Source organism: Procambarus clarkii, chromosome 37 (assembly GCF_040958095.1).
Source record: "Procambarus clarkii isolate CNS0578487 chromosome 37, FALCON_Pclarkii_2.0, whole genome shotgun sequence".
In the NCBI taxonomy this organism is placed as follows: Eukaryota; Metazoa; Arthropoda; class Malacostraca; order Decapoda; family Cambaridae; genus Procambarus; species Procambarus clarkii.
Window position 1 is genome coordinate 19,633,037 of NC_091186.1, and position 26,557 is coordinate 19,659,593.

Consider the following 26,557-nt stretch of genomic DNA (forward strand, 5'->3'; position numbering starts at 1 on the left):
GCATACTCCAGGATTGGTCTTACATATGTGGTGTACAAGATTCTGAAGGATTCCTTACACAGGTTCCTGAAGGACTGTTCTGATGTTAGCCAGCCTCGCATACGCCGCTGATGTTATTCTTTTAATGTCAGCTTCAGAAGCAACCCGTCCTCTTAAAGTTTCCCAACGTTAAGAAAACGGTCAGTTTAAAGTGCCCTCTCCTAACCTACCAGAGGTCCCAAAACAGAAAACGGGACATTACGTCACTTTCGTGAGCCGCTTCCATTTTGTAGTGGGACAATATGTGACCTTAAGTAAGGGTTATGAGCGACAAGCGACGCTCGTTGCAAGACAACAGGTTGTCAGGGCACAGATTCGAGGTGATATTAACTGCTAGATCCTTCTTTCTCTCCGTGTCGCGGAGGACTCTATATCTCCCATTCCGTATCCTGTGTCTCACCTTATATTCCCTCTGCCTACTTTCATCACCCTACATTTTCTTGGGTTGAACTTTAGTAGCCATTTGTTGGACTATTTCTTCAATTTGTCTAGGTCATCTTGTAAGCCTCATGCTATCTCCCTCGGTCTTAATACGCTTCATAATTTTAGCATCTTCAGCAAATATTGAGAGGAACGAGTCTATTGCTTCTGGGAGATCATTTACATATATCAGCAACAGTATAGGGAGGGAGGGAGCCGGTCGGCCGAGCGGACAGCACGCTGGATTTGTGATCCTGTGGTCCCAGGGTTCGATCCCGGGCGCCGGCGAGAAACAATGGGCAGAGTTTCTTTCACCCTATGCCCCTGTTACCTAGCAGTAAAATAGGTACCTGGGTGTTAATTAACTGTCACGGGCTGCTTCCTGGGAGTGGAGGCCTGGTCGAGGACCGGGTCGCGGGGACACTAAAGCCCCGAAATCATCTCAAGATAACCTCAAGATAGGTCCAAGGACTGACCCCTGCGGGACTCCACTGGTGACGTCTCGCCAATCTGAGACCTCACCCCTCACAGTGACTCGTTGTCTTCTGTTGCTTAGGTACTCCCTTATCCAATGGAGTACCTTCCCTTTCACTCCTGCCTGCATCTCCAGCTTATACACTAGTCTCCTAAGGGGCACTGTTTCAAAGGCTTTCTGGCAAACCAAAAATATGCAGTCTGCCCACCCCTCTCTATTTTACCTGATTTGTGTTGCATGATCATAGTATACAATTAATCCTGTGAGGCAGGACTTGCCATCCCTGAACCCATGCTGATGTTGTGTTACAAAGTTCCTTCGCTCCAGATGTTCCACTAGCTTTTTACGTACAATCCTCTCCATGACCTTGCATGGTATACAAGTTAGGGACACTGGCCTGTAGTTCAGTGCCTCCTGTCTCACTCTTGTTGTTTATCACGACGTTAGTCGTCTTCCAAATTTTTGGCAGTTCTCCTGTTACGAATGATTTGTTGTACACCATTGGCAGTGGTAGGCACAGTCCTTCTGCTCCTTCCTTTAGTATCTATGGTGAGATTCCACCCGGGCCTATAGTCTTTGTCACCTCCAACTCTAGCAGATGCTTCCTCACCTCCCCACTGGTAATCTCAAACTCTTCTAGTGGTTCCTGGTTAACTATTCCCTCTCTTATCTCTGGAACTTCTCCTTGTTCTAATGTGAAGACCTCCTGGAATTACTTATTCAGTTCCTCGCACACTTCCTTGTCGTTTGTAGTGAATCCGTCCGCCCCTATCCTCAGTTTCATTACCTGTTCCTTCACTGTTGCTTTCCTCATGATGTGGCTGTACAACAACTTAGGTGGAGTCTTTGCCTGGCTTGCTATGTCGTGTTCTTATTATCATGCCGCCTCTCTCTCATCCTGACGTATTCATTCCCGGCGCTCTGGTATCTTCCTTCTTCTCTCTGGTGTCATGTTATTTGGCACCACTTTCTGTCTCTTTGTCTCTGTCTATCTCTCTATAGCTGTGACTGACAGTCTCAGTCACTAGGTGTGACTAGTCTAGGGGTAGGGGGGGACATGGGAGGGTGTTTGGGTAGGGGGGGGACATGGGAGGGTGTTGGGGTAGGTGGGGGGGGGACATGGGAGGGTGTTGGGGTAGGGGGGGACATGGGAGGGTGTTGGGGTAGGTGGGGGGACATGGGAGGGTCTTGGGGTAGGGGGAGGGACATGGGAGGGTCTTGGGGTAGGTGGGGGGGGACATGGGAGGGTGTTGGGGTAGGTGGGGGGGGACATGGGAGGGTGTTGGGGTAGGTGGGGGGGGACATGGGAGGGTGTTGGGGTAGGTGGGGGGGACATGGGAGGGTGTTGGGGTAGGTGGGGGGGGACATGGGAGGGTGTTGGGGTAGGTGGGGGGGACATGGGAGGGTGTTGGGGTAGGTGGGGGGGACATGGGAGGGTCTAGGGGTAGGGGGGGGGACATGGGAGGGTCTTGGGGTAGGGGGGAGGGACATGGGAGGGTGTTGGGGTAGGTGGGGGGGGACATGGGAGGGTCTAGGGGTAGGGGGGGGACATGGGAGGGTCTTGGGGTAGGGGGAGGGACATGGGAGGGTGTTGGGGTAGGTGGGGGGGGGACATGGGAGGGTACAGACCCACCATAGTATAGACACATCATATTCAGTGACAACAGTTGCATGGTTCTATCCCCCATACGATATACTCTGAGGAATATATCACTCGATATATATATATATCATCAGTCAGGCATAAATGATACTGCCGCCATATATTACCAAGGTAATGTGACCATGCAGACAATAAAGAACAATAAAGAAGGAGCTGAGAGGGACCATGGCAGGCGAGACTAACAGGTGTGGTTGTGTTGCAGATGTTGGTGTTGTCAGAGGACGGGAAGACCCTGGACGCCTTCCTGAAGGCACCTGTGCCCATATACATGCAGATCTACCTCTTCAACGTCACCAACCCCGACGCCATCCGCTACCACGGCGCCAAGCCTGTCCTCCAGCAGGTCGGACCCTACACCTACCTGTGAGTCTCCCAACACCGCCTCTCTCTGTACCAGTATGTTGGGGGCTGCTACCAGGGGCACGCTTCACGACCCTCGCTTGTAGCTCATCGTCTAGGGTTATCTTGAGAGGTTATCTTGAGATGATTTCGGGGCTTTAGTGTCCCCGCGGCCCGGTCCTCGACCAGGCCTCCACCCCCAGGAAGCAGCCCGTGACAGCTGACTAACACCCAGGTACCTATTTTACTGCTAGGTAACAGGGGCATAGGGTGAAAGAAACTCTGCCCATTGCTTCTCGCCGGCGCCTGGGATCGAACCCAGGACCACAGGATCACAAGCCTAGCGTGCTGTCCGCTCGGCCGACCGGCTCCCTCTTGGGGGTGGGGGCATCTCTCGCAGCCAGGGGCACAGCCAGGGGCAGAGCCGGAGGCACAGCCGGAGGCAGCGTGTAAGTTCACTCAGAGTGTAAACATACCATTGAGAGAGTGGGGAGGGGGGGGGGGGGGTAGAGTGCTTCATTAATAACATCCCAACACTGGCAGCCAGCGGCGACCTTGACCACTCTCTACATAACAAATCAAACACCACCACCAGCCACTGAATGTTACAGTGGCTGGTGGGAACACGTGTACTGTTGTGGCTGGAGTGAACAGGTGTACTGTTGTGGCTGGTGGGAACAGGTGTACTGTTGTGGCTGGAGTGAACAGGTGTACAGTTGTTGCTGGTGTGAACAGCTGTGGCTGGAATGAACAGATGTTCAGCCAGGGAAAAAGCTTGCAATTAAAAGTTGTGAGTCTCCCATAGACAAAATATTTGGCATAAAATTACCGGAACACAGTAACTGGAAAGGGAAGGAAAGTGAATCCAGTACTTTCTCAACTTCTTCCACAGTCTGTTCAAGGTCAAGTCCTTCAATGGTGGTCAGGCACTCGAGTGCATCCTGGGCCTCTACGCTGACCAAGTTCTCTCTGGAGTAGCGTTCGGAGTAATGTTCCACCCAGGGCACCGTGGAAGAAGTTGATCTTGGATCAAATGTGGAAGAAGTTGAGAAAGCCTTGGATTCACTTTCCTCGGGGAAGGCCCCAGCAATGCCGAAGGCGGAATGCCGTCTCGGGGAAGGACGGCATTCCGCCTGAAGTTCTCAAGTGCGCTCGTGGAACACTTCAAACTGAGCTTCATGAACTTGTGTGCCAGTGCTGGAGGGAGGGCTCGGTGCCACAAGACATGAGAGATGCAAACATCATCACTCCCTACAAAAATAAAGGTTGACAGAAGCGATGTCAACAACTATCGCGGCATCTCCTGGTCAGGCTCCAAATTTTTGCTGAAAGAGTGAAAGAGTTCCACCCAGCGATTCATCTGCTGATCACGGTCTTTAATGATCTCTCCGGTGGCTTGCTACATAGCCTTCCCGGCTTGGTGCCTCTTCTGATAATTACTTAGTCTCCGGCGGCGGACATCAGAGGAGCTGTCCTGTTTTGTGTTGGGCCTGGTTGACTCCTCCATACATGCCTCTTATGTGGCCGACGGTGGCCGCGGTCAGCATGCTGGAACACAGTCAGAGCCAGTAATCATTATCACGGCGCCTTGTAGCTTGTTCAACTCTACTGTGGGCAGTACGGCGGGCCTCTAGGCTCTTTCCTAAGGGCAAGTTCTTGTAGGGTTGGCAACGAGTGTCTCGCGTTATGCCTGCCACCGGTAACCCAGGGAAGGGAAGTTAACTATCAGGGAAAAGCGCCAAGCCATTACAACTATATAGCTCTTGGAAGGGCAAGGACAAGGATTTGGGATGGGACGGCGGTAAGGAATGGTGCCCAACCACTTGGACGGTCGGGGATTGAACCTGCGCCGGGAGCATCCCAGACACTGCCTTAATCGACTGAGCTACGACAGGGTTAAAAAGGGTTGAAACCGAAGTTCTACTGAACTTACTGGATCCCGTAGCCTCTTCGAATCCTCGTCACGGCCCTTGTGGATTTGTTCATTTGATGCATCACGTTAGTGTGATCTCTGTGTGTGATGATGTAAGGGCGAAGAGGGAGAACGGCCTGTTGACATAGCTCGGGTGCAGGGGGGGGGGGGGGTTGTGTAAAAGCCTGGTTTGTGCCTCGGAGAGACTACGGGATCCAGTAAGTTCAGTAGAACTTCGGTTTCAACCCTTTTTAACCCTGTCGTAGCTCAGTCGATTAAGGCAGTGTCTGGGATGCTCCCGGACACAGGTTCGAATCCTCGTCACGGCCCTTGTGGATTTGTTCGATAGGACTGAAGTAAATGAAGGTTGTGTCGTCAGCAAATAAAATTGGTTTGAGGTGCTGGGAGGCATTTGGAAGGTCATTAATGTAGATGAGAAAGAGGAGAGGGCCAAGTATGCTGCCCTGAGGAACACCAATGTTGATGGGTAGGGTGGGAGAAATTGAATTACTCACAGAAACATACTGGAGCCTGTCAGTAAGGTAAGATTTGAGGTATTGCAGGGAGTGTCCTCTGACTCCATAATGATGTAATTTAAGAAGAAGGTTTTGGTGGTTGACAGTGTCAAAAGCCTTACGCAGGTCCACAAATAACCCAACAGGGAACTCATTTTTATCAAGAGCTGCATGAATCAAGTTAATCATACTAATAAGTGCATCGTTAGTGTTTTTTTGGGTCTGAAGCCATATTGACAAGAGCTAAGTATATTGTGTTTGGCTAGATAAGAGTAAAGCTGCTTGTAGATTAGTTTTTCAAATATTTTTGACAAGTTTGGCAGGACTGATATAGGTCTGTAGTTGTTAACATCTGTGAGATCACCACATTTGTGGACAGGCGTTACTCTCGCTTTTTTTTAGCATATTTGGAAAGGTTTGGAGTTCAAGTGACTTGTTGAAGAGCAATGCAATAGCAGGGGCTAAAGATCTGGAGGCTTTTTTGTAAATTAAAGTTGGTATCTCCTCAAGGGCACTAGACTTGGTTTTAAGGGAAAGGATTATCTCATTAACGTCAGTGGAATTAGTAGGCTTTAGGTACAGAGTCTGTGGATAGTTACCTGTAAGATAGTCCTTAACATCAGTACTGGAAGATGGAATATCATTTGCAAGGGATGACCCAATGGAAGAGAAGAACCTATTGAACTCAATAGCAGTATCAGAGGCTGAAAGCTGACCATCGTTATTGGACAGGAGTGTTGGTTTGTTATTTAAAATCTTCTTTGATCCCAATATTTGTGAAATTGTGCTCCAAGTTTTTTTAATGTTGCCCTTTGTGTGGGTAAATTTATCTTCGCAGTATTTAATTTTGGCTCTTCTAATTATTTTAGATAGCAATGACGAGTAATTCTTTGAAAATTCTTTGGAGACGATTCCTAACCTATACTTGTTCTCAAGGTCATGTTTTTTATTAATGGATTTAAGTATTCCCTTTGTAAGCCAAGGATTGTTTAGCCTTTTAGTTGTGACTTGTTTCGTTACCATAGGACAGTGGGTGTTATAAAGGCTGAGAGTTTTTTGAAGAAAAGATTGCACTGCTAGGTTGATGTCCCCTATGTTACGTAATTCGGATTCCCAGTTGATATTAACAGCAGCAGCTATAAAATTGCCTATAACAGTTTCCTTGTGCAGCCTAAAGCTTATCTCCCTTGTCTCTAGAGGTGGTTTGTTAATGTTAGGAGAAATGTGGGGTAATGGTCTGTAGTGCTATGGATGATTATCCCTGAAGTAAGCGGAGAGGTTATGTTGGTCCAGATGTGATCAAGAGCTTTGGCAGTACTATCAGTGATTCTAGTAGGTCTAGTGATTAAGAGTATGAGGAAGCAGGAATTCATACAGTTGAGGAAACTAGCAGCAGGAGGGTTATCAGGCTCGTAGAGGTCAACGTTAAAGTCCCCAGAAATAATTAAGTGTTTTTTGTTCAGTCTGTTCTCTAGTATAAGATTTCTAAGGTTTGAGTTAAATTCAGTCACATCAGTGTTAGGAACCCTGTAGACTGCTCCCACAGTCAGGACAGCCTCGCCACCCTTGACTCTGAAACAGGCAAATATATACTCTCCATAAGGGTCTCTAGATTTAATTACTTTTAAGCAAGTCAGTTCTTGGTGGTAGTAAAGAGAAGTATCACCATCTCTTTGTATAGGACGACAGTTGTGAATGGCTGAGTATTAAGTATGTTGAAGAGTTGAGTAGTGTCCTCTTTAAACCACGTTTCAGTAAACACAACAAAAGAGAATTTGTTGTCAACAGTTTGAATCAGGACATTAACATCATCAAAGTGTTTGCTTAGAGATCTTACATTCAAGTTAATTACAGAAACATTGTGATTACATGCTAAAACATTGTTTACATCATGTGCTGTGTAATATCTGCAATTTTATAAATAAAGAAATAAATATGTTTATTCAGGTAAGGTACATACATACAAGTGATGTTACATAATGGATTGATATATAGATAGAGCTAGTACATACAATGCCTAAAGCCACTATTACGCAATGCGTTTCGGGCAGGAAAAACATTAATATCTAGAACTTAATACTAATTGAGCATAAAGAATAAAAAGTGTTGAGAACAAATACAAATAAAGATAAAAAAAAAAAAAGGGGGAACATGACTGAAAAAGCAGCACAAATACAATAGGTTGACAAACAGCGTTGATAAAAAAAAAAAAACAGACATGGGTTGACAATAGAGAAGTGAGGTAGGTTACAGGGAATTTATTAGGTATAGCTTCGTTTTTAACTTAAACTGGTTGAGAGAGGTACAGTCTTTAACGTGGTTGGGAAGGTCATTCCACATTCTGGGCCCCTTGATTTGTAGAGCATTTCTAGTTTGATTAAGTCGTACTCTAGGAATATCAAAACTGTATTTATTTCTGGTGTGGTGCTCATGGGTTCTGTTACAACCTTCAATGAAGCTTTTAAGATCAGGATTGGCATTACAGTTTAGCGTTTTATATATGTATAATACACAAGAGAGAATGTGCAGTGACTTAATATCTAACATATTCAGAGATTTGAGTAGGGGTACCGAGTGATGTCTGGGGCCAGAGTTGGATATTGTCCTAATAGCAGCTTTGTGTTGGGTAATTAGAGGACGTAAATGTTTTTGATCATTAAAGTGATGATTTTCATAGATACTAGATAAGAGGTTAAGGTCTGGGACTATAATAGTTTGCATATGAGGGCTGTTTTACAGAAAAGCCAAACAAGACAATTATAAAAGAACTAGCTATGGAAAAAAAAAGAATATATATAAAACTATACACAAAAATGAGGTAGGTTGCTTAAAGGTACTTTCAGGTACACTGAAGGTAGTAATTTGTACTAATGATCAAAATTGCACAGGTAAAGCCAAGAGCAAAATGGAGCAAGGGTGGTGAGGCAGGGCAACCTGGGTTACAAGGGTGGTGAGGCTAGGCAACCTGGGTCACAAGGGTGGTGAGGCTAGGTAACCTGGGTTACAAGGGTGGTGAGGCTAGGCAACCTGGGTTACAAGGGTGGTGAGGCTAGGCAACCTGGGTTACAAGGGTGGTGAGGCTAGGCAACCTGGGTTACAAGGGTGGTGATGCTAGGCAACCTGGGTTACAAGGGTGGTGAGGCTAGGTAACCTGGGTTACAAGGGTGGTGAGGCTAGGCAACCTGGGTTACAAGGGTGGTGAGGCTAGGCAACCTGGGTTACAAGGGTGGTGATGCTAGGCAACCTGGGTTACAAGGGTGGTGAGGCTAGGCAACCTGGGTTACAAGGGTGGTGATGCTAGGCAACCTGGGTTACAAGGGTGGTGAGGCTAGGCAACCTGGGTTACAAGGGTGGTGATGCTAGGCAACCTGGGTTACAAGGGTGGTGAGGCTAGGCAACCTGGGTTACAAGGGTGGTGAGGCTAGGCAACCTGGGTTACAAGGGTGGTGAGGCTAGGCAACCTGGGTTACAAGGGTGGTGATGCTAGGCAACCTGGGTTACAAGGGTGGTGAGGCTAGGCAACCTGGGTTACAAGGGTGGTGATGCTAGGCAACCTGGGTTACAAGGGTGGTGAGGCTAGGCAACCTGGGTTACAAGGGTGGTGAGGCTAGGCAACCTGGGTTACAAAGAAAAAGTTGAATAAAAATTCTAATGTAATATAAACTTAGTGGTAATTTAAGTAATAAAAACTTAATGTTAATTTAAGAAAAGTAAAAATGAACTAGAATAATTAATAACAATAGATAAGCAATAAAAGTAAAAAAACAATTAAGATATCTATACAAAAATAGCTTACTTACTATACTATTATAAGTACACTATAGTTGAATACTGAAGTTACACTAAAACCAAATGAGGTAGATTAAATAGAGATACACTGAGGTACACTGGATGATAAGGTTTATACTAGAGGACACAGACAAAGCCCCTGGTGTACTATGGAACAAGGGAGTAAAAAAGAAAGAAAAAAGAGACAATAATAAAGATGACAATATTTTTTAAAATAAAGATAAAACCTATTGAAAGGAAAGGCAGAGCTATAGTACACATTGGTAGCTAAATGAGATTATAATTTGAATTCTGGTTATCCAGCTGCTATCCCACAGTCATTCAGGAAAGAATTGAGATGAGCTTCAATGGTTATTAAATGGGTTTGTGAAGTGTCAGTCCTCCTAGCTATAATTTTACCATCTCGCACAAAACAGTTTTTAATTACAGGGGAATTTTTGCAGAAACCACGCAGTTTAAGTAAGAGATTTTGTCTGAACCTGGTCAGACATTCCTTCACATAAACAGTGGATTTATAAGAGACTGCAGGTTTGATAAGGTCTGACTTGCGGGAGCAGCTATCTAGTTTAACACGAATTTTCCTGTTATTTATACAAGGTGATTTGATACCAAATCTATAAGCTGATTTGATGTCACTTGTTTTGATTGAATACTTTATCTTATCCTGCAATTCCTGGATCACGATGGCAGCACAGTCTTCTCCTTCACAGTATTGGGGAAAATACCGTGAAGAGATAACCACAGATCTCCTTACCTCGCCTTAGTCACCAGGTGGCCACACCTGGCCTTAGTCACAAGGCGGCCACACCTGGCCTTAGTCACAAGGCGGCCACACCTGGCCTTAGTCACAAGGCGGCCACACCTGGCCTTAGTCACAAGGCGGCCACACCTGGCCTTAGTCACAAGGCGGCCACACCTGGCCATAGTCACCAGGTGGCCACACCTGGCCATAGTCACCAGGCGGCCACACCTGGCCTTAGTCACAAGGCGGCCACACCTGGCCTTAGTCACCAGGTGGCCACACCTGGCCTTAGTCACCAGGTGGCCACACCTGGCCTCACTCACCAGGTGGCCACACCTGGCCTTAGTCACCAGGCGGCCACACCTGGCCTTAGTCACAAGGCGGCCACACCTGGCCTTAGTCACCAGGCGGCCACACCTGGCCTTAGTCACAAGGCGGCCACACCTGGCCATAGTCACCAGGCGGCCACACCTGGCCTTAGTCACCAGGTGGCCACACCTGGCCTTAGTCACCAGGCGGCCACACCTGGCCTTAGTCACCAGGTGGCCACACCTGGCCTTAGTCACCAGGTGGCCACACCTGGTCTTAGTCACCAGGTGGCCACACCTGGCCTTAGTCACCAGGTGGCCACACCTGGCCTTAGTCACCAGGTGGCCACACCTGGCCTTAGTCACCAGGTGGCCACACCTGGCCTTAGTCACCAGGTGGCCACACCTGGCCTTAGTCACCAGGTGGCCACACCTGGCCTTAGTCACCAGGTGGCCACACCTGGCCATAGTCACCAGGTGGCCACACCTGGCCTTAGTCACCAGGCGGCCACACCTGGCCATAGTCACCAGGCGGCCACACCTGGCCTTAGTCACCAGGCGGCCACACCTGGCCATAGTCACCAGGCGGCCACACCTGGCCTTAGTCACCAGGTGGCCACACCTGGCCTTAGTCACCAGGTGGCCACACCTGGCCTTAGTCACCAGGCGGCCACACCTGGCCATAGTCACCAGGCGGCCACACCTGGCCATAGTCACTAGGTGGCCACACCTGGCCTTAGTCACCAGGTGGCCACACCTGGCCTTAGTCACCAGGTGGCCACACCTGGCCTTAGTCACCAGGCGGCCACACCTGGCCTTAGTCACCAGGTGGCCACACCTGGCCTTAGTCACCAGGTGGCCACACCTGGCCATAGTCACCAGGTGGCCACACCTGGCCTTAGTCACCAGGCGGCCACACCTGGCCTTAGTCACCAGGTGGCCACACCTGGCCTGAGTCACCAGGTGGCCACACCTGGCCATAGTCACCAGGTGGCCACACCTGGCCTTAGTCACCAGGCGGCCACACCTGGTCTTAGTCACCAGGCGGCCACACCTGGCCATAGTCACCAGGCGGCCACACCTGGCCTTAGTCACCAGGTGGCCACACCTGGCCTGAGTCACCAGGTGGCCACACCTGGCCATAGTCACCAGGTGGCCACACCTGGCCTTAGTCACCAGGCGGCCACACCTGGCCATAGTCACCAGGTGGCCACACCTGGCCATAGTCACCAGGTGGCCACACCTCGCCTCACTCACCAGGCGGCCACACCTTGCCATAGTCACCAGGTGGCCACACCTGGCCATAGTCACCAGGTGGCCACACCTGGCCTGAGTCACCAGGCGGCCACACCTTGCCTCACTCACCAGGTGGCCACACCTGGCCTGAGTCACCAGGCGGCCACACCTTGCCTCACTCACCAGGTGGCCACACCTTGGCAGGTGGACCAACAGTGCATCATTTTAACATGTTAAATTATAATATAACATAATTTATGTTGGTTTTATTTTAACACTGTTTTCTGGGCGGGAAGAAAAACTTGCGCATAGAATGAGGGAACTTATTTATTAATTATAAAATAAATGTATAAATATTTAATTTACAAATATTAATTAAAATGTGCCTTTATTATTACCTTTTTAAATGAATGGATTAACCCTTGTTAATTACTATTTGCATGTACCTAGAAATCGTTCATTTTTACCGTAATGTTTCATTGTTACTAATTTGAGCAGTGTAAATTTATTCTTAGTAAAACTTTAAATATGTTCTTAAATAATTATGAGGTAGCTGTGTTACCGCAGTTAACCAGCATATCACTTGGGGTTTCTGGTGGAGCACCCCGGTCGGTCCGCCAGGCCAGCGACACGGAAACACCCGCCTCGAAGGGCGAGCGTTAGCTGGCAGCAGTAGCCAAATTCACTGGATAGTTCCTCCTATCTGCACGTTGTTTCTTGGGAGGGTAGTCTCGTGAAGGGCTCGAGGGACACTGACCGAAGGCAGGGTGCTGCCCATGGCAATGCGGGCATGTATGCTTGTAGGGACAGTCGCCGGAGATGCAGCCGATCCCTCTCGTGTGGCAGGCGTAGCAGTAACCTGCGAGGACCCGGAGGATTGACAGTAGGGGGGCAGTTGTCCAGCCGAGCGTCCGGCGGGGTATCCTGGTGCAGTAGGCTGCCATGTGAGGGTCGGTGCATCAAGCACAGCTCGAGGTCAAGCCTGTATGAGCACCAGGAGCAGCCGTACATTTTCTTGCCCCACCGGAAGCATCTGGCGAACCACATTCAGCCCCCCCCCCCCCCCCCGCGCAGTCCCTCCTTCATGGACTCCATGTACTGCATGTAGGTGATCAGGGCCTACATACACCCGTCATTCCGATAGGTGCCCGCCAGGTATATCATCATGTAGGAGGCGAAGCTTTGTGCCTCCTATTCGCCTGTTAAAGGCGGCAATTTCTTGCCTGTGGCCTGCACCACCGGGTCCTGCATCGTCTGGATCCCGCCCGGGGGGCAGAGCTCGGTGGGATCGGCGTCCTGGTCGTAGGCCAGCAAATCCTGCAGGTCAACATATTTGTTGGCTTATATCTTTTTCTTGAGGGTCATTCTCTGGGGTTGGAGGTCCCTGTGCCCTTCTTCACCAACTTCAAGATCATCCCCGGAACTCACAGTTCCTGCGACGGCGCTGGAACCAATCGTATTGGCGTATGCCTTTCCATTGGAGACATTCAGCGCCGTGGAGAGGAGGGACCTGCTGCCTGGGTACCAGCATCTCCCCCGAATCAACCTACCCTGGCTTTGCGCCCTGGTGAGGCCACTCCAGACCGACAACCAGAGCGCAACTCCATAGTCTCTTGAGACTGATGGATGCCTACTACTACTACATCGGGACGTGCGTCCCTAAGTAGGTGAATGTCCTGGCCGGTTATACCCGGGAGAAGCCCGGGCCAGAAGCTGGAGAGGAGGGGGGGGGGGGGAGGAGACATGCTCACCCATCAAAAGTCACTTGATGAGGTGGAGCTGTAGTCGCGGTACCGTCGCCTAGTCTCGTGCCCCCACCCAGGAATGACACGGCGCTACTGAGAGGCATGTGCCATGGGGGATGTTTCATCAGCAGGCTCTTGCCGTGCAGTGGTTGCCACTGAGGTCCCCGTGTTGTATCGGGCGGTGGCGTTGATGGTAATCTGCGACTAAACGAGGAGCGTCCGGAGGTCTTCCCAGTCCTCTTCCGACAGGCATGGTCGCTGTATAGTCGCACGTCTCGCACCCAGAGCCCGAGGCTAGGTGTCCGCCATAGAATCGGCATTGCAGTCAGAGTCTCCGGACGTGTCCTCTGTAGTTGACTATGCGAAGCAGGCCAGCTTTGTCCTCATCCTGGGCGGCTGCGTTCTTGTCATTGTCCACACGTAGACGTAGGCCTTGCCCTCTTCATCGCGGAGAGCGTGGGTGTCCCTGCCCTAGCGATCAAGAAAGCAAAGCATTAATGTACAGGTCACCATGCAGTCATTTAGAAGTCAACAATGGGGGTAAATTTAGAAATTTACCTAGAAATTTACCCTACATTTACCTAGAAATTCTAGGTAAAGAGAAGAAGCCAAAATGGTATCGCAGGTAGAGTTAATTTAGTTCATTTATTATGCACCCCATACCCATCTTGTGGGCGATAGTGGAAAGGGTTACAGAGGCACATAATGGACTCAGGGACTGAACCCCACAATTCATTTAGCTAAGCAAGTTACAATCTTGATGAGCGAGTTACAAGATTCAGTATAAGTCGTCACATGATCAATGGGTTCGAGATCGACCACAAGTAGTTTCTAAATTAAGCAACTGACATATGTGGAGAGCTAGTGACACACTTGATATGTTTGTCCTGCACACCGCCCCCCATCCAGTCGCAGGTAGAACAATGATAAATCTAGGCAATATCTGCAGTTAAACTGGCGGCCGTACAAGGAATGACACTGCCGGGCAAATGAGACTGGACCAAAATTGTCATTTAATGATAAAGCCTGAATAATAAACAGGTTAAGTATATGCAAACCGCAGGTAAAGAGGAAGTTAGCATTCAAGAACAATACTAAGGGTGAAAAATCAGGAATAATACCACTGCCACAATAATAACTGCGCACAGCATAACTGCGGTAGGAGGGAAACGCACGAAAACAATGTTGAAGTTACGCAAAAAGAAATTGGGAGGTTTAAAGTTGAGAATGAAGAGTAACCATACTGCTACAAGGGGATATACTAATAGAATGCAGAAATTTTTATCCAGTAGGCTAGAGGGAAAGATGAATTTTCAGCAACTGAGGGGGAATGAGGGAGAGTCATTTTGAGTTACTGTGTTGGCCATAGGAAGAATTCGGCTGTTGAAAAGAGAATAATATCTCTTCGACTCCACCAACATGCGTATATTGTAGCAGTGGAAGGTAACTATCAAATCTAGTAAAACTGCATTGAGAAGAAGGGTAATAAATTGTCTTAGCTGCTGGAGTCGTAGGAATTGGGAGTAAGTGGGCTGGCACAAGCGGGCGCCTCCATGCCGTCCTGCTCCAACATCGCACCAGGACGAGCAGAGTTTATCGCCGTCATCTGCTGTCTTGGCTGCAGGGTCATAGAAGGGACATAGCCCAGTCATAGTAAGAGGCACATTAGGCCATTGAAAGTCATGTAGGCTGCGGGGGATATGGCATGTAGGCCAAAGAATAAGGCAAAGAATAAAAGCGTGAAATCACTAATAAAATTAGTAACTTTTTAAGAAGTGACCACACGGACCTGGGGGCTGGAACGGGCGGCCTATCCTGACAAGTACTCTGGATAAGCTAGCGGTCTTGGAAGCCACAACAGCCCCTCCGGGCGACGCATTGCAGACGAGTCCATCTGGGGAGAGCAGACGTGGCTCTGGCCCACCGTGGGACAACTAGGAAAATAAGTGGTAAAATTTTTCCTGTTGAAATAAAGGGAAGTGAATAGCCACTTAAATGCCCACATGGTCAGACTTAAAAAAGAAAGAGGGGGGATGCCTCTTAGAGTGTGGCCGTAATAAGGCCGCATGTGCGGATAGTAGAGCGGCTAGTGAATGCTCACCCAACACGTGGTCGCCCAGCGAGGGCATTCTCAACCATCCCCTTCAGTGTTATGCCACCTCATGAGGCAGGCTCAAACCAACACGTGGTCGCCACCCCAGGCGTGTGAGTGAGAACTCGACCAGGCGCGTGGCCGTGGACCCCGTTGCATGTGTGTGTGACTCCACCAAACACATAGTCGCCGCGCCATAGCCTGGAAGGTTTGCTCCTCCACCGAGACATGGCCGTGCGGCCCAGGGAGACGCTTGCCCTAATACGGCCCATTTGACCGGTCCCCGTCCTGGCGAGTCCTACCACAGCCCGAGAACAGAGGCTGGGAATTTTTTGGGGAGGCATGTCCACACGCTTGGGGAGTACACAGACGCTAAGCACACGTTGTTAGCTCACTAAGGGCGAGCATGAAGAGGGGGAGCACGGATTTCGTCAACTGAGAGGAAACTAAACAGTACCTTAGGGTAGTGGTCGTTAAACCCAAAATCCCGTTCCCGTCGCCCTTGGAAGTCGACGGGCCGCAGCAATGATGTCGGAAAGGCAGAGGTCAGGGACTGCAGATGCTGGTGCCGTATCCATGCTGGGCTGCAAATAAACCTCTGAAATTCTAACTTCTGTGGTACTTGGGGTCGTAGGTCACGTGGGTGTCGAGGTGGTGGAGATGCATGGTGGTGACCTTGCTTGAGATGGGGGCGGCGACTGGAGGTGAACAGAGGTCACAGCCTCCGCCCCGCGCCGCTTAAGTACCTCTGTTTGTTGCACGCGCTGCCTGGGGCTACCCGATAGACTTATGTTTTTCTTCCCCCAGAAATTTCTCTGCTTTCCAAGCTGTGTCCATATACAGCAGCGAGACTTACAGTTAAAGATTAATAAAATATCTAGGCTATCGACAGGGTAGAACGACCTTTAAGTAAACATTCCATCACTAAATATTACATTTATTCACTCTCACCTGACTTACAATAATCCCTCTTAGAATATTCTTTAATTTTACCGCTCTAGTGATATTTGATTGTTTGAAAGGTTCTCCCAACACATAAAAGGCACAAAATAATATGTTCCCAAAAATTTCTGTTGGCACGTGAGAAAATTTTGCAGGGAAGGTTTGGTGATCTACGGGGAGACAATAAAAATGTTGCCCGTCTTTGGCCTGGGTTACAACAATTTGTGAAGTGAGATGCAATGCTCCCAGTGGACTGTGTTGCAAGGTCTTGTATCTGATGTTGACGTCCCTTAAACTCACATATTTTGTGTCTATTTTCTTTGTCTTTGTGTTGAGTTCGTGTTAATAATAATTAGCATGATGTGATAGTAAGCTCATTTTCCCTTTGACTAGGGAGGTCCGTGAGAAGTACAACCTTGACTGGAATCACACCAAAGGCACCGTCTCCTATCGCCAGAATATTAGCTTCTTCTTCAACGAAGAGATGTCCAATGGCCTCAAGGAGACTGACTACATCACTACCATTAATGCTGTCATGGTTGTAAGTATTGTGTGTGTGTGTTATTGTTGTTGTTGTTGTTGTGTGTTGTGTGTGTGTGTGTGTGTGTGTGTGTGTGTGTGTGTGTGTGTTAATAGCAGAAAGAGAGGAGGAAGGGGAGGTGGAAAGGGCAATTATATATAATATATATATATATATATATATATATATATATATATATATATATATATATATATATATATATATATATATATATATATATATATGTCTAAGAGAATATGTGTGTATATATCGTGACTGTATGTGCATGTATATGTGACTATGTGCATACTTACATGACTATGTGCATGTGCATACTTACATGACTGTGTATACTTTTTGGGTATGTAAATAAACAATTGTCACTGTTGGCTGTTGTTGTTGTTGTTGTTGTTGTGTCACTGAGGCGGTGTTGTGGCCATAGTTTGTGTGGTGTTGTGGCCATAGTTTGTGTGGTGTTGTGGCCATAGTTTGTGTGGTGTTGTGTGTCACAGGAGGCAGTGTTGTGGCCATAGTTTGTGTGGTGTTGTGGCCAGAGTTTGTGTGGTGTTGTGTGTCACAGGAGGCAGTGTTGTGGCCATAGTTTGTGTGGTGTTGTGGCCATAGTTTGTGTGGTGTTGTGTGTCACAGGAGGCAGTGTTGTGGCCATAGTTTGTGTGGTGTTGTGGCCAGAGTTTGTGTGGTGTTGTGTGTCACAGGAGGCAGTGTTGTGGCCATAGTTTGTGTGGTGTTGTGGCCATAGTTTGTGTGGTGTTGTGGCCAGAGTTTGTGTGGTGTTGTGGCCAGAGTTTGTGTGGTGTTGTGGCCAGAGTTTGTGTGGTGTTGTGTGTCACAGGAGGCAGTGTTGTGGCCATAGTTTGTGTGGTGTTGTGGCCATAGTTTGTGTGGTGTTGTGGCCAGAGTTTGTGTGGTGTTGTGTGTCACAGGAGGCAGTGTTGTGGCCATAGTTTGTGTGGTGTTGTGGCCATAGTTTGTGTGGTGTTGTGTGTCACAGGAGGCAGTGTTGTGGCCATAGTTTGTGTGGTGTTGTGGCCAGAGTTTGTGTGGTGTTGTGTGTCACAGGAGGCAGTGTTGTGGCCATAGTTTGTGTGGTGTTGTGGCCATAGTTTGTGTGGTGTTGTGGCCAGAGTTTGTGTGGTGTTGTGGCCAGAGTTTGTGTGGTGTTGTGTGTCACAGGAGGCAGTGTTGAGGCCATAGTTTGTGTGGTGTTGTGGCCATAGTTTGTGTGGTGTTGTGGCCAGAGTTTGTGTGGTGTTGTGTGTCACAGGAGGCAGTGTTGTGGCCATAGTTTGTGTGGTGTTGTGTGTCACAGGAGGCAGTGTTGTGGCCATAGTTTGTGTGGTGTTGTGGCCAGAGTTTGTGTGGTGTTGTGTGTCACAGGAGGCAGTGTTGTGGCCATAGTTTGTGTGGTGTTGTGGCCATAGTTTGTGTGGTGTTGTGGCCAGAGTTTGTGTGGTGTTGTGGCCAGAGTTTGTGTGGTGTTGTGTGTCACAGGAGGCAGTGTTGTGGCCATAGTTTGTGTGGTGTTGTGGCCATAGTTTGTGTGGTGTTGTGGCCAGAGTTTGTGTGGTGTTGTGTGTCACAGGAGGCAGTGTTGTGGCCATAGTTTGTGTGGTGTTGTGTGTCACAGGAGGCAGTGTTGTGGCCAGAGTTTGTGTGGTGTTGTGTGTCACAGGAGGCAGTGTTGTGGCCATAGTTTGTGTGGTGTTGTGGCCAGAGTTTGTGTGGTGTTGTGTGTCACAGGAGGCAGTGTTGTGGCCATAGTTTGTGTGGTGTTGTGTGTCACAGGAGGCAGTGTTGTGGCCATAGTTTGTGTGGTGTTGTGGCCAGAGTTTGTGTGGTGTTGTGTGTCACAGGAGGCAGTGTTGTGGCCAGAGTTTGTGTGGTGTTGTGTGTCACAGGAGGCAGTGTTGTGGCCATAGTTTGTGTGGTGTTGTGGCCAGAGTTTGTGTGGTGTTGTGTGTCACAGGAGGCAGTGTTGTGGCCATAGTTTGTGTGGTGTTGTGGCCATAGTGTGTGTGGTGTTGTGGCCAGAGTTTGTGTGGTGTTGTGGCCATAGTTTGTGTGGTGTTGTGGCCATAGTTTGTGTGGTGTTGTGGCCATAGTTTGTGTGGTGTTGTGGCCATAGTTTGTGTGGTGTTGTGGCCATAGTTTGTGTGGTGTTGTGGCCAGAGTTTGTGTGGTGTTGTGGCCATAGTTTGTGTGGTGTTGTGTGTCACAGGAGGCAGTGTTGTGGCCATAGTTTGTGTGGTGTTGTGGCCATAGTTTGTGTGGTGTTGTGTGTCACAGGAGGCAGTGTTGTGGCCATAGTTTGTGTGGTGTTGCGTGTCACAGGAGGCAGTGTTGTGGCCATAGTTTGTGTGGTGTTGCGTGTCACAGGAGGCAGTGTTGTGGCCATAGTTTGTGTGGTGTTGTGTGTCACAGGAGGCGATGTTGTGGCCATAGTTTGTGTGGTGTTGTGTGTCACAGGAGGCAGTGTTGTGGCCATAGTTTGTGTGGTGTTGTGGCCAGAGTTTGTGTGGGGTTGTGTGTCACAGGAGGCAGTGTTGTGGCCATAGTTTGTGTGGTGTTGTGGCCATAGTTTGTGTGGTGTTGTGGCCATAGTTTGTGTGGTGTTGTGGCCATAGTTTGTGTGGTGTTGTGTGTCACAGGAGGCAGTGTTGTGGCCATAGTTTGTGTGGTGTTGTGGCCATAGTTTGTGTGGGGTTGTGTGTCACAGGAGGCGGTGTTGTGGCCATAGTTTGTGTGGTGTTGTGGCCATAGTTTGTGTGGTGTTGTGGCCATAGTTTGTGTGGTGTTGTGGCCATAGTTTGTGTGGTGTTGTGGCCATAGTTTGTGTGGTGTTGTGGCCATAGTTTGTGTGGTGTTGTGTGTCACAGGAGGCAGTGCTGTGTGTCACAGGAGGCAGTGTTGTGTGTCACAGGAGGCAGTAACGAGTATATTTCACTGTTTCGTAAACTGACTCATTTTAGACTGTAAATTGTTGAATTAATAGTTTGTAATAAACTGTGTATTACTAGACCAGTGGGCTCTTGTGTGTGTGTGTGTGTGTGTGTGTGTGTGTGTGTGTGTGTGTGTGTGTGTGTGTGTGTGTGTGTGTGTGTGTGTGTGTGTGTGTGTGTGTGTGTGTGTGTGTGTGTGTGTGTGTGTGTGTGTGTGTGTGTGTGTGTGTGTGTGTGTGTGTGTGTGTGTGTGTGTGTGTGTGTGTATCGCTGCTTGTATGCATATATATACTAGCTGAGGGTCGTACATGTTTGTTCTGGGCCATATATATAGCTCCATGTGTTTTAACAGATATAATGTAAACTTGTCAGTAGATTTAACCATAGTATGTCCTTGTAGAATACATTTGTACTTTCCCAGCTTGTGATACTATAACCCTTGTAGCGTCTTGTATGCATAAAGTGCTTGTTCTCTGTCAGACTGTGGCAGCTAAGATTGAGAACTTGGGGCCGGCAGTCCAAGCTATGGCGGAGTTAGCATTTTTAAGATTTAAGGAGTCGCTGTTCATCTCAAGAAGTGTTGGGGAGCTGCTGTTCCGAGGCTACAAGGAACCTCTGCTGGCCGAGCTCGCCAAGTACATTGGTGACCCCACTAATTCCAATGGCAGATTTGGCTTCTTCTATCCAGTGAGTGAGGGAGAGGGACTCCCTAGTGGGGGGGGGGAGCATGATCCTGCTAAACCTGCATGTAGTATGTTCTCTCGGTATTTTCTTGGTAAGATGAACTATAGAGTTGCTGCCTATGCATGTGTATATGTATACTGTATATATAGAATGTGTTAGAATTTAGCACATGTGGGTATTTGTCGTATTGTTTATGTTAATATTATTCCATTGTTTAATGTTATGGAAGTGTGTAATAATTTTAGCATTTAATTTCCTGTATATATTCCTCCTAAAGTTATAATCCTTATAGCAACTATATAGTTATTTATATACCAGAAGGTACAATGGGATGTGAAGATGCACACACACACTATATAATATAGTCAACAATGGCATGTGAAGATGCACACACACACTATATAATATAGTCAACAGTGAATTAAAAAAAAAGCCACTCATAGATGTCAACCAACAAACTCACATTAAACATAAGAAAGACCAACTACATTTTATTTGGTAGTAAATCATCAAATAAAATTCAACTTCAGATAGAAAATGTTAAGTAGCAATAACAATGAAGGAAAGTTGGCCTATACATAGACAAGAGACTCAACTTCAGCACCCACATACAACACATAGCCAAAAAAGTCTTAAAAACGGTCGGTATACTTTCTAAAATCAGATATTATGTTCCCCACTCTGCTCTCCTCCCATTATACTATGCGCTAATCTATCCCTATCTTACATGTAATATCTGTGTATGGAGTTCAACCTCTGGAAATTGCATCAAGCCCATCATCACTCAGCAACAATCTGCTATCAGAACTATAACAAACTCTGTCTTCAGACAACACACAGGACCCTCTGTGTAAGTCCCTTAACAGGCTAAACATACACTCACTCCTCACTTTCTCATGTGCTATCTACATGTACAAAGCCTTGTTCCTAAATGCTAATTTGGATCCGAAACTTTTCCTTCATAGATGTAATAGAACCCATGAGCACCAAACCAAGAAGTTTGCTTTTCTTACCATTGTAGTCACTGTGTAATTTGCATCTAATGCAGCTGCTCTTATTGGATGAATGTTGAGTTTGATGCGCAGGGCTTCAGTAGCTTCACGTTCCAGTAAGTAGAGCAACAGTGGCGCCTCTGCTTCTGTTCCACAGATGTGACACTCTTTAACTATTGGGTTCATTACCTCCCAGCACCACTTGTAACCAAGTCTGAGTCTGTGTATGGCTACTGCAAGGTCTCTGGATATCTTCTTGCCAGGCTTGAAAGAAGAATAAGAACAAGAGGCTTGTTCGTACCATATCGCAGTGGATCTTCCTTCTGCTACTTTGGCTCTGTGGCGACTTTTTATAGTTGGGAGTATTTTCTTCTTGATTTGCTTCTTAATCTGTGAAAAACTTGGAGGTATTTTAACCTGAACAACAGGTAGAGCAGTGACAGGTTTTGCTAGTGAGTCTGCCTTTTCATTACCATATATACCAATGTGACTTGGTTACCAATTTAGGGTGATTGACAGCCCTAGATTGTGTGCTTCTTTTCCTATATGTAGCATTTCTGTGATGAGTTGTATATTATCTCTGTGGTAGCTGGATAACAATGCCTGGAGCGAAGATTTAGAGTCGGTATGAATGATGATATCATGTAAATTATTCTCAATTGTACAAAGTATAGCTCCCTTCAGGGTATATAATTCTGTTTGCAATGTTGAGCACCCACTATTCATGCTCCAGTAAGCTTCATGGTTGGTAGTGTAAACTGCTGCCCCAGCAGAACCTCTTTCTTGATCAACTGATCCATCTGTGAAGATGTGAGTCGTTGTAGGTCTTGAGTTTCCACTTGTTCTATGACTGCTTTGAGCCTCTGTGAGTCACATGCTAATTTTTCAACTGGTAATCCTTCAATAATTATCTTCAAACTCGAATCTTTCCATGGAGGAGGCTGCCGAAAGTGTTGATATGGTCTATCTATCTTTGTTTTTAATGGTTCATTTCAAGTCCACTTTCTCTAGAATCTTGACCAGATTATCCGTCCATGCACTTGTTCTATATTGAAGATTTCTGTGAAGCGATCTGTGTATGCTATTTTCGATTGACAGTCTGGCGGTGGATCCAACAAGTTGTGCTGTTATGGTGGCCATTCTTTGTTTGATCCTGTTTTCTAAGACTGGTAAGTTGGTTTCCATTCTTAAATTCTCTCGACGCGTCTATATAGGTGCTCCCAGCATTGTTCTGAGAGCATCATTTTGAGACACTTCCAGTTTCTCCCACTGGTTATCACTGAGGGCATCATTTTGAGACACTTCCAGTTTCTCCCATTGGTTATCACTGAGGGATGTAAGAGCAGGAGCAGCATAGTCAATGAGTGACCTAACTGCTTGAATGTAGTACATTTTGAGTACTGGTAGAGATGCACTACCTCTAAGACTGGTCATTGAGTGTAAAGCTGAGTTTCTGGTTTTACAACATTGCCGAAAATATTCAATTTCTTGAGTGAATTTCAACTGGCTGTCTATTATGACTCAAAGGTATTGAAAAAAGGTACTCCACTCAATTCCGTGTCCTTGTAATGCGAGTCTGATGTCTTGAGTTCTCCTTTTAACGGTCATTGCTTTGGCTTTATTGCTGTTTATTTACACTGATATACGTTCCGCTTCCCTGCTGATGATGTCTAGACATTTTTGTGCATGCTTCCTGGCAACTTTGTCATTGATGATGACCACAAAGTCGCCTGCATAGTTAAGCAGTTTAGCTCTTGGTAATTTGAGCGTCATGAATTGTTCCATGAGACAGTTGAAGAGGAAGGGCTGAGTATTCCTCCCTGCAGAGTGCCATTTTCCATCCTAATTGAGGAGTATGTTTTTCCTTGGAATTTGACTTTAGCGTCTCGATTAAGCAGTCTTCCTTTGGCAATGTTAAGAGCGTGTCCTTTGATTTCCTTATCTACCAGGCAGCACAGTGTAGCTGGTGCATTGGCTAACTCGAAGACTTTTTCTAGGTCTATAAAAATACGGTTCCAGGTTTGTCATTGATTTTATCCAGGAGGGAGGTAAGGCATTCTGTGGTTCCAACACCTTTTCTGTAAGCAAACATATTTTGACGCAGTGGATTGGCTTTCCAGCCAATTTGATTAAGAGCCATTCTCTTCACAGTTTTGACCAAACAGCTTGTTAATGAGATGGGTCTTGGATTTCCTGGGTCTTTGGAATGGGAACTATAATTGCACTGTTCCAAGAGAGTGGCCGAGTTCTTGTCACCCATACTCTGTTGACGAGACTCAAGAAGGCTTCTTCACCCTTTTCTCCTAGCTTGGCCAGCATGTTGTAAGTGATTTTGTCCTCACCTGGAGCTGGGTTTTTAGTTTTCTTTGTCACTCTTATAAGTTCATTCAGATTGAAAGGTTGGTCTAGTTCGTCAGGTAAGGCAAAAGCATCGTCTATTTTTTTTCCATCTTGCTGCTTGCAGTCTTTGTTGGTGAGTCAGAGTTGCTTGAGGAAGTTGAGTGGAACTGGCTCTTGAAGCAAATAGATTTGTTAAAACTTTCTGCTTCTTGCTCTGGATGAACATGATGCGGCAGACCAGGATGCGATTTTCTATTGGCCTTGTTGATCTGCCTCCAGATGTCGTCCAAGGACGTATGCTGCGTTAGCTTGGCACCTTGTTGATCTGCCTCCAGATGTCGTCCAAGGATGTATGCTGCGTTAGCTTGGCACCTTGTTGATCTGCCTCCAGATGTCGTCCAAGGATGTATGCTGCGTTAGCTTGGCACCTTGTTGATCTGCCTCCAGATGTCGTCCAAGGATGTATGCTGCGTTAGCTTGGCACCTTGTTGATCTGCCTCCAGATGTCGTCCAAGGATGTATGCTGCGTTAGCTTGGCACCTTGTTGATCTGCCTCCAGATGTCGTCCAAGGACGTATGCTGCGTTAGCTTGGCACCTTGTTGATCTGCCTCCAGATGTCGTCCAAGGATGTATGCTGCGTTAGCTTGGCACCTTGTTGATCTGCCTCCAGATGTCGTCCAAGGACGTATGCTGCGTTAGCTTGGCACCTTGTTGATCTGCCTCCAGATGTCGTCCAAGGATGTATGCTGCGTTAGCTTGGCACCTTGTTGATCTGCCTCCAGATGTCGTCCAAGGACGTATGCTGCGTTAGCTTGGCACACCATTCAAGCAATTTTCCGTTCTTGATTTGTACTGTTTCTTCGTGCACATGATCTCGGACAGCTCTAAGAAGTCCTAGATTAGTTTTGTTATATCTTTCCTGAAATTCTTTCGTGTACAATTTAGTCTGTTATGTAGTTTTTTTTATCCTATCACAGTAATACCAATGGTCCTTAGGTTGTTGGGTAATTGTTTTCTTCTTGTGGATGGCGTGATTTGCTGCTCTATGTATTGCATTTACTAAATCTTTTTCCATTTGTTCGGTGTTGTCAGGAGGAGTGTAGTTTTGGTGCCAAGTTTTGAGAGATTCCTGAAACTTCGTCCAATCTGCCTTGATAAAGTTCCATCCGGGCTCAGGAGCTGGAGGTCTAGGAGGTAGTGCTATATTAATAACTGTTCTTGTAGCAAAGTGGTCACTAGTCAGAACATGATCCACTGACCAGTGACACAACTCATATATACTGGTGGAGACAAACGTGAGGTCCAGCTTCCCCCCACCAGTGTGGGTTGGTACTTGGTTCCGTCGAGTTAAGCAGACTGACTTCAGGCACTTCATCCAAAGAGTGTTCAATATGTCTTTAGTTGGCTTCTGTTCTTGGTGAAATAGTAATTCACTATGAGCGTTGAAGTCACCCGAGATGATCGTAGGTGTGGTGACTGCTATTTCAAGATTGCAGAGAGATCCATATCGTGTTCTCTATGACTCCTGTATACATTGAAGATGAACAGTATTGAGTTCCTCAGAGTGAGATCAACTGCCATAATTTTGACGTTCTCGCCACTGTTAGGCAGGTCTGTGATTGCCGTGGCATTGATATGATTTCATACTGGTATTGATCAAGTGCCTCTGGTGCCACCTTGTGCAACTTGGCAGTGGAAACTTTGATATCCTGGGATATTGTTACTTTTTTTAGTCCTGGTGAGTGTTTCTTGAAGTAAAACAATATCTATGTTATTCCCAGAGAAGCACTGTTCTGTGTTTGTGCTTTGCCTTTGAATCCTTGGATATTCAATTAGGATATTCCTTTGTATAATCTTGAGATTTTCCATTATTTTGTTAGAGTTGAATCCATTGAGTCCATGGGGATTTCTAATGGGTTGATTTCCCCAACGGCGTGTGTCTTCTTGGTTGGAGTGGAGACTCCCATTGGGTGCTGAAACAATTCAGTTTCGTCACCTTTATCGAGATACAAGTTTCTGAGCACCAGGATATATAGCCAGGAGTTGAGGTGTAGGTGAAGCACCTTGCATATTGGCCAATAGTCCCATGGCAGCCTCCTATGTTCCCATGATGGCTGGGGCAGTATATTGGTTGCTTATATACTGGGGCAGTATATTGGATGCTTATATACTGGGGCAGTATATTGGATGTTTATATACTGGGGCAGTATATTGGATGCTTATATACTGGGGCAGTATATTGGATGCTTATATACTGGGGCAGTATATTGGATGTTTATATACTGGGGCAGTATATTGGATGCTTATATACTGGGGCAGTATATTGGATGCTTATATACTGGGGCAGTATATTGGATGCTTATATACTGGGGCAGTATATTGGATGTTTATATACTGGGGCAGTATATTGGATGTTTATATACTGGGGCAGTATATTGGATGTTTATATACTGGGGCAGTATATTGGATGCTTATATACTGGGGCAGTATATTGGATGTTTATATACTGGGGCAGTATATTGGATGCTTATATACTGGGGCAGTATATTGGATGCTTATATACTGGGGCAGTATATTGGATGTTTATATACTGGGGCAGTATATTGGATGCTTATATACTGGGGCAGTATATTGGATGCTTATATACTGGGGCAGTATATTGGATGTTTATATACTGGGGCAGTATATTGGATGCTTATATACTGGGGCAGTATATTGGATGTTTATATACTGGGGCAGTATATTGGATGTTTATATACTGGGGCAGTATATTGGATGTTTATATACTGGGGCAGTATATTGGATGCTTATATACTGGGGCAGTATATTGGATGTTTATATAC

The 26,557-nt window shown here is 46.8% G+C and overlaps 1 protein-coding gene across 1 annotated transcript in view; it reads left to right on the plus strand.

Moving 5' to 3' along the window:
- Positions 1-26,557, plus strand: part of LOC123765735 (lysosome membrane protein 2) — a 211,498-nt gene that overhangs the window by 117,510 nt on the left and 67,431 nt on the right. Inside the window, 3 exon segments of the mRNA XM_069337228.1 lie at positions 2,800-2,960; positions 16,611-16,758; positions 20,178-20,384. Of these exon segments, the coding sequence (XP_069193329.1) occupies positions 2,800-2,960; positions 16,611-16,758; positions 20,178-20,384 (516 nt within the window).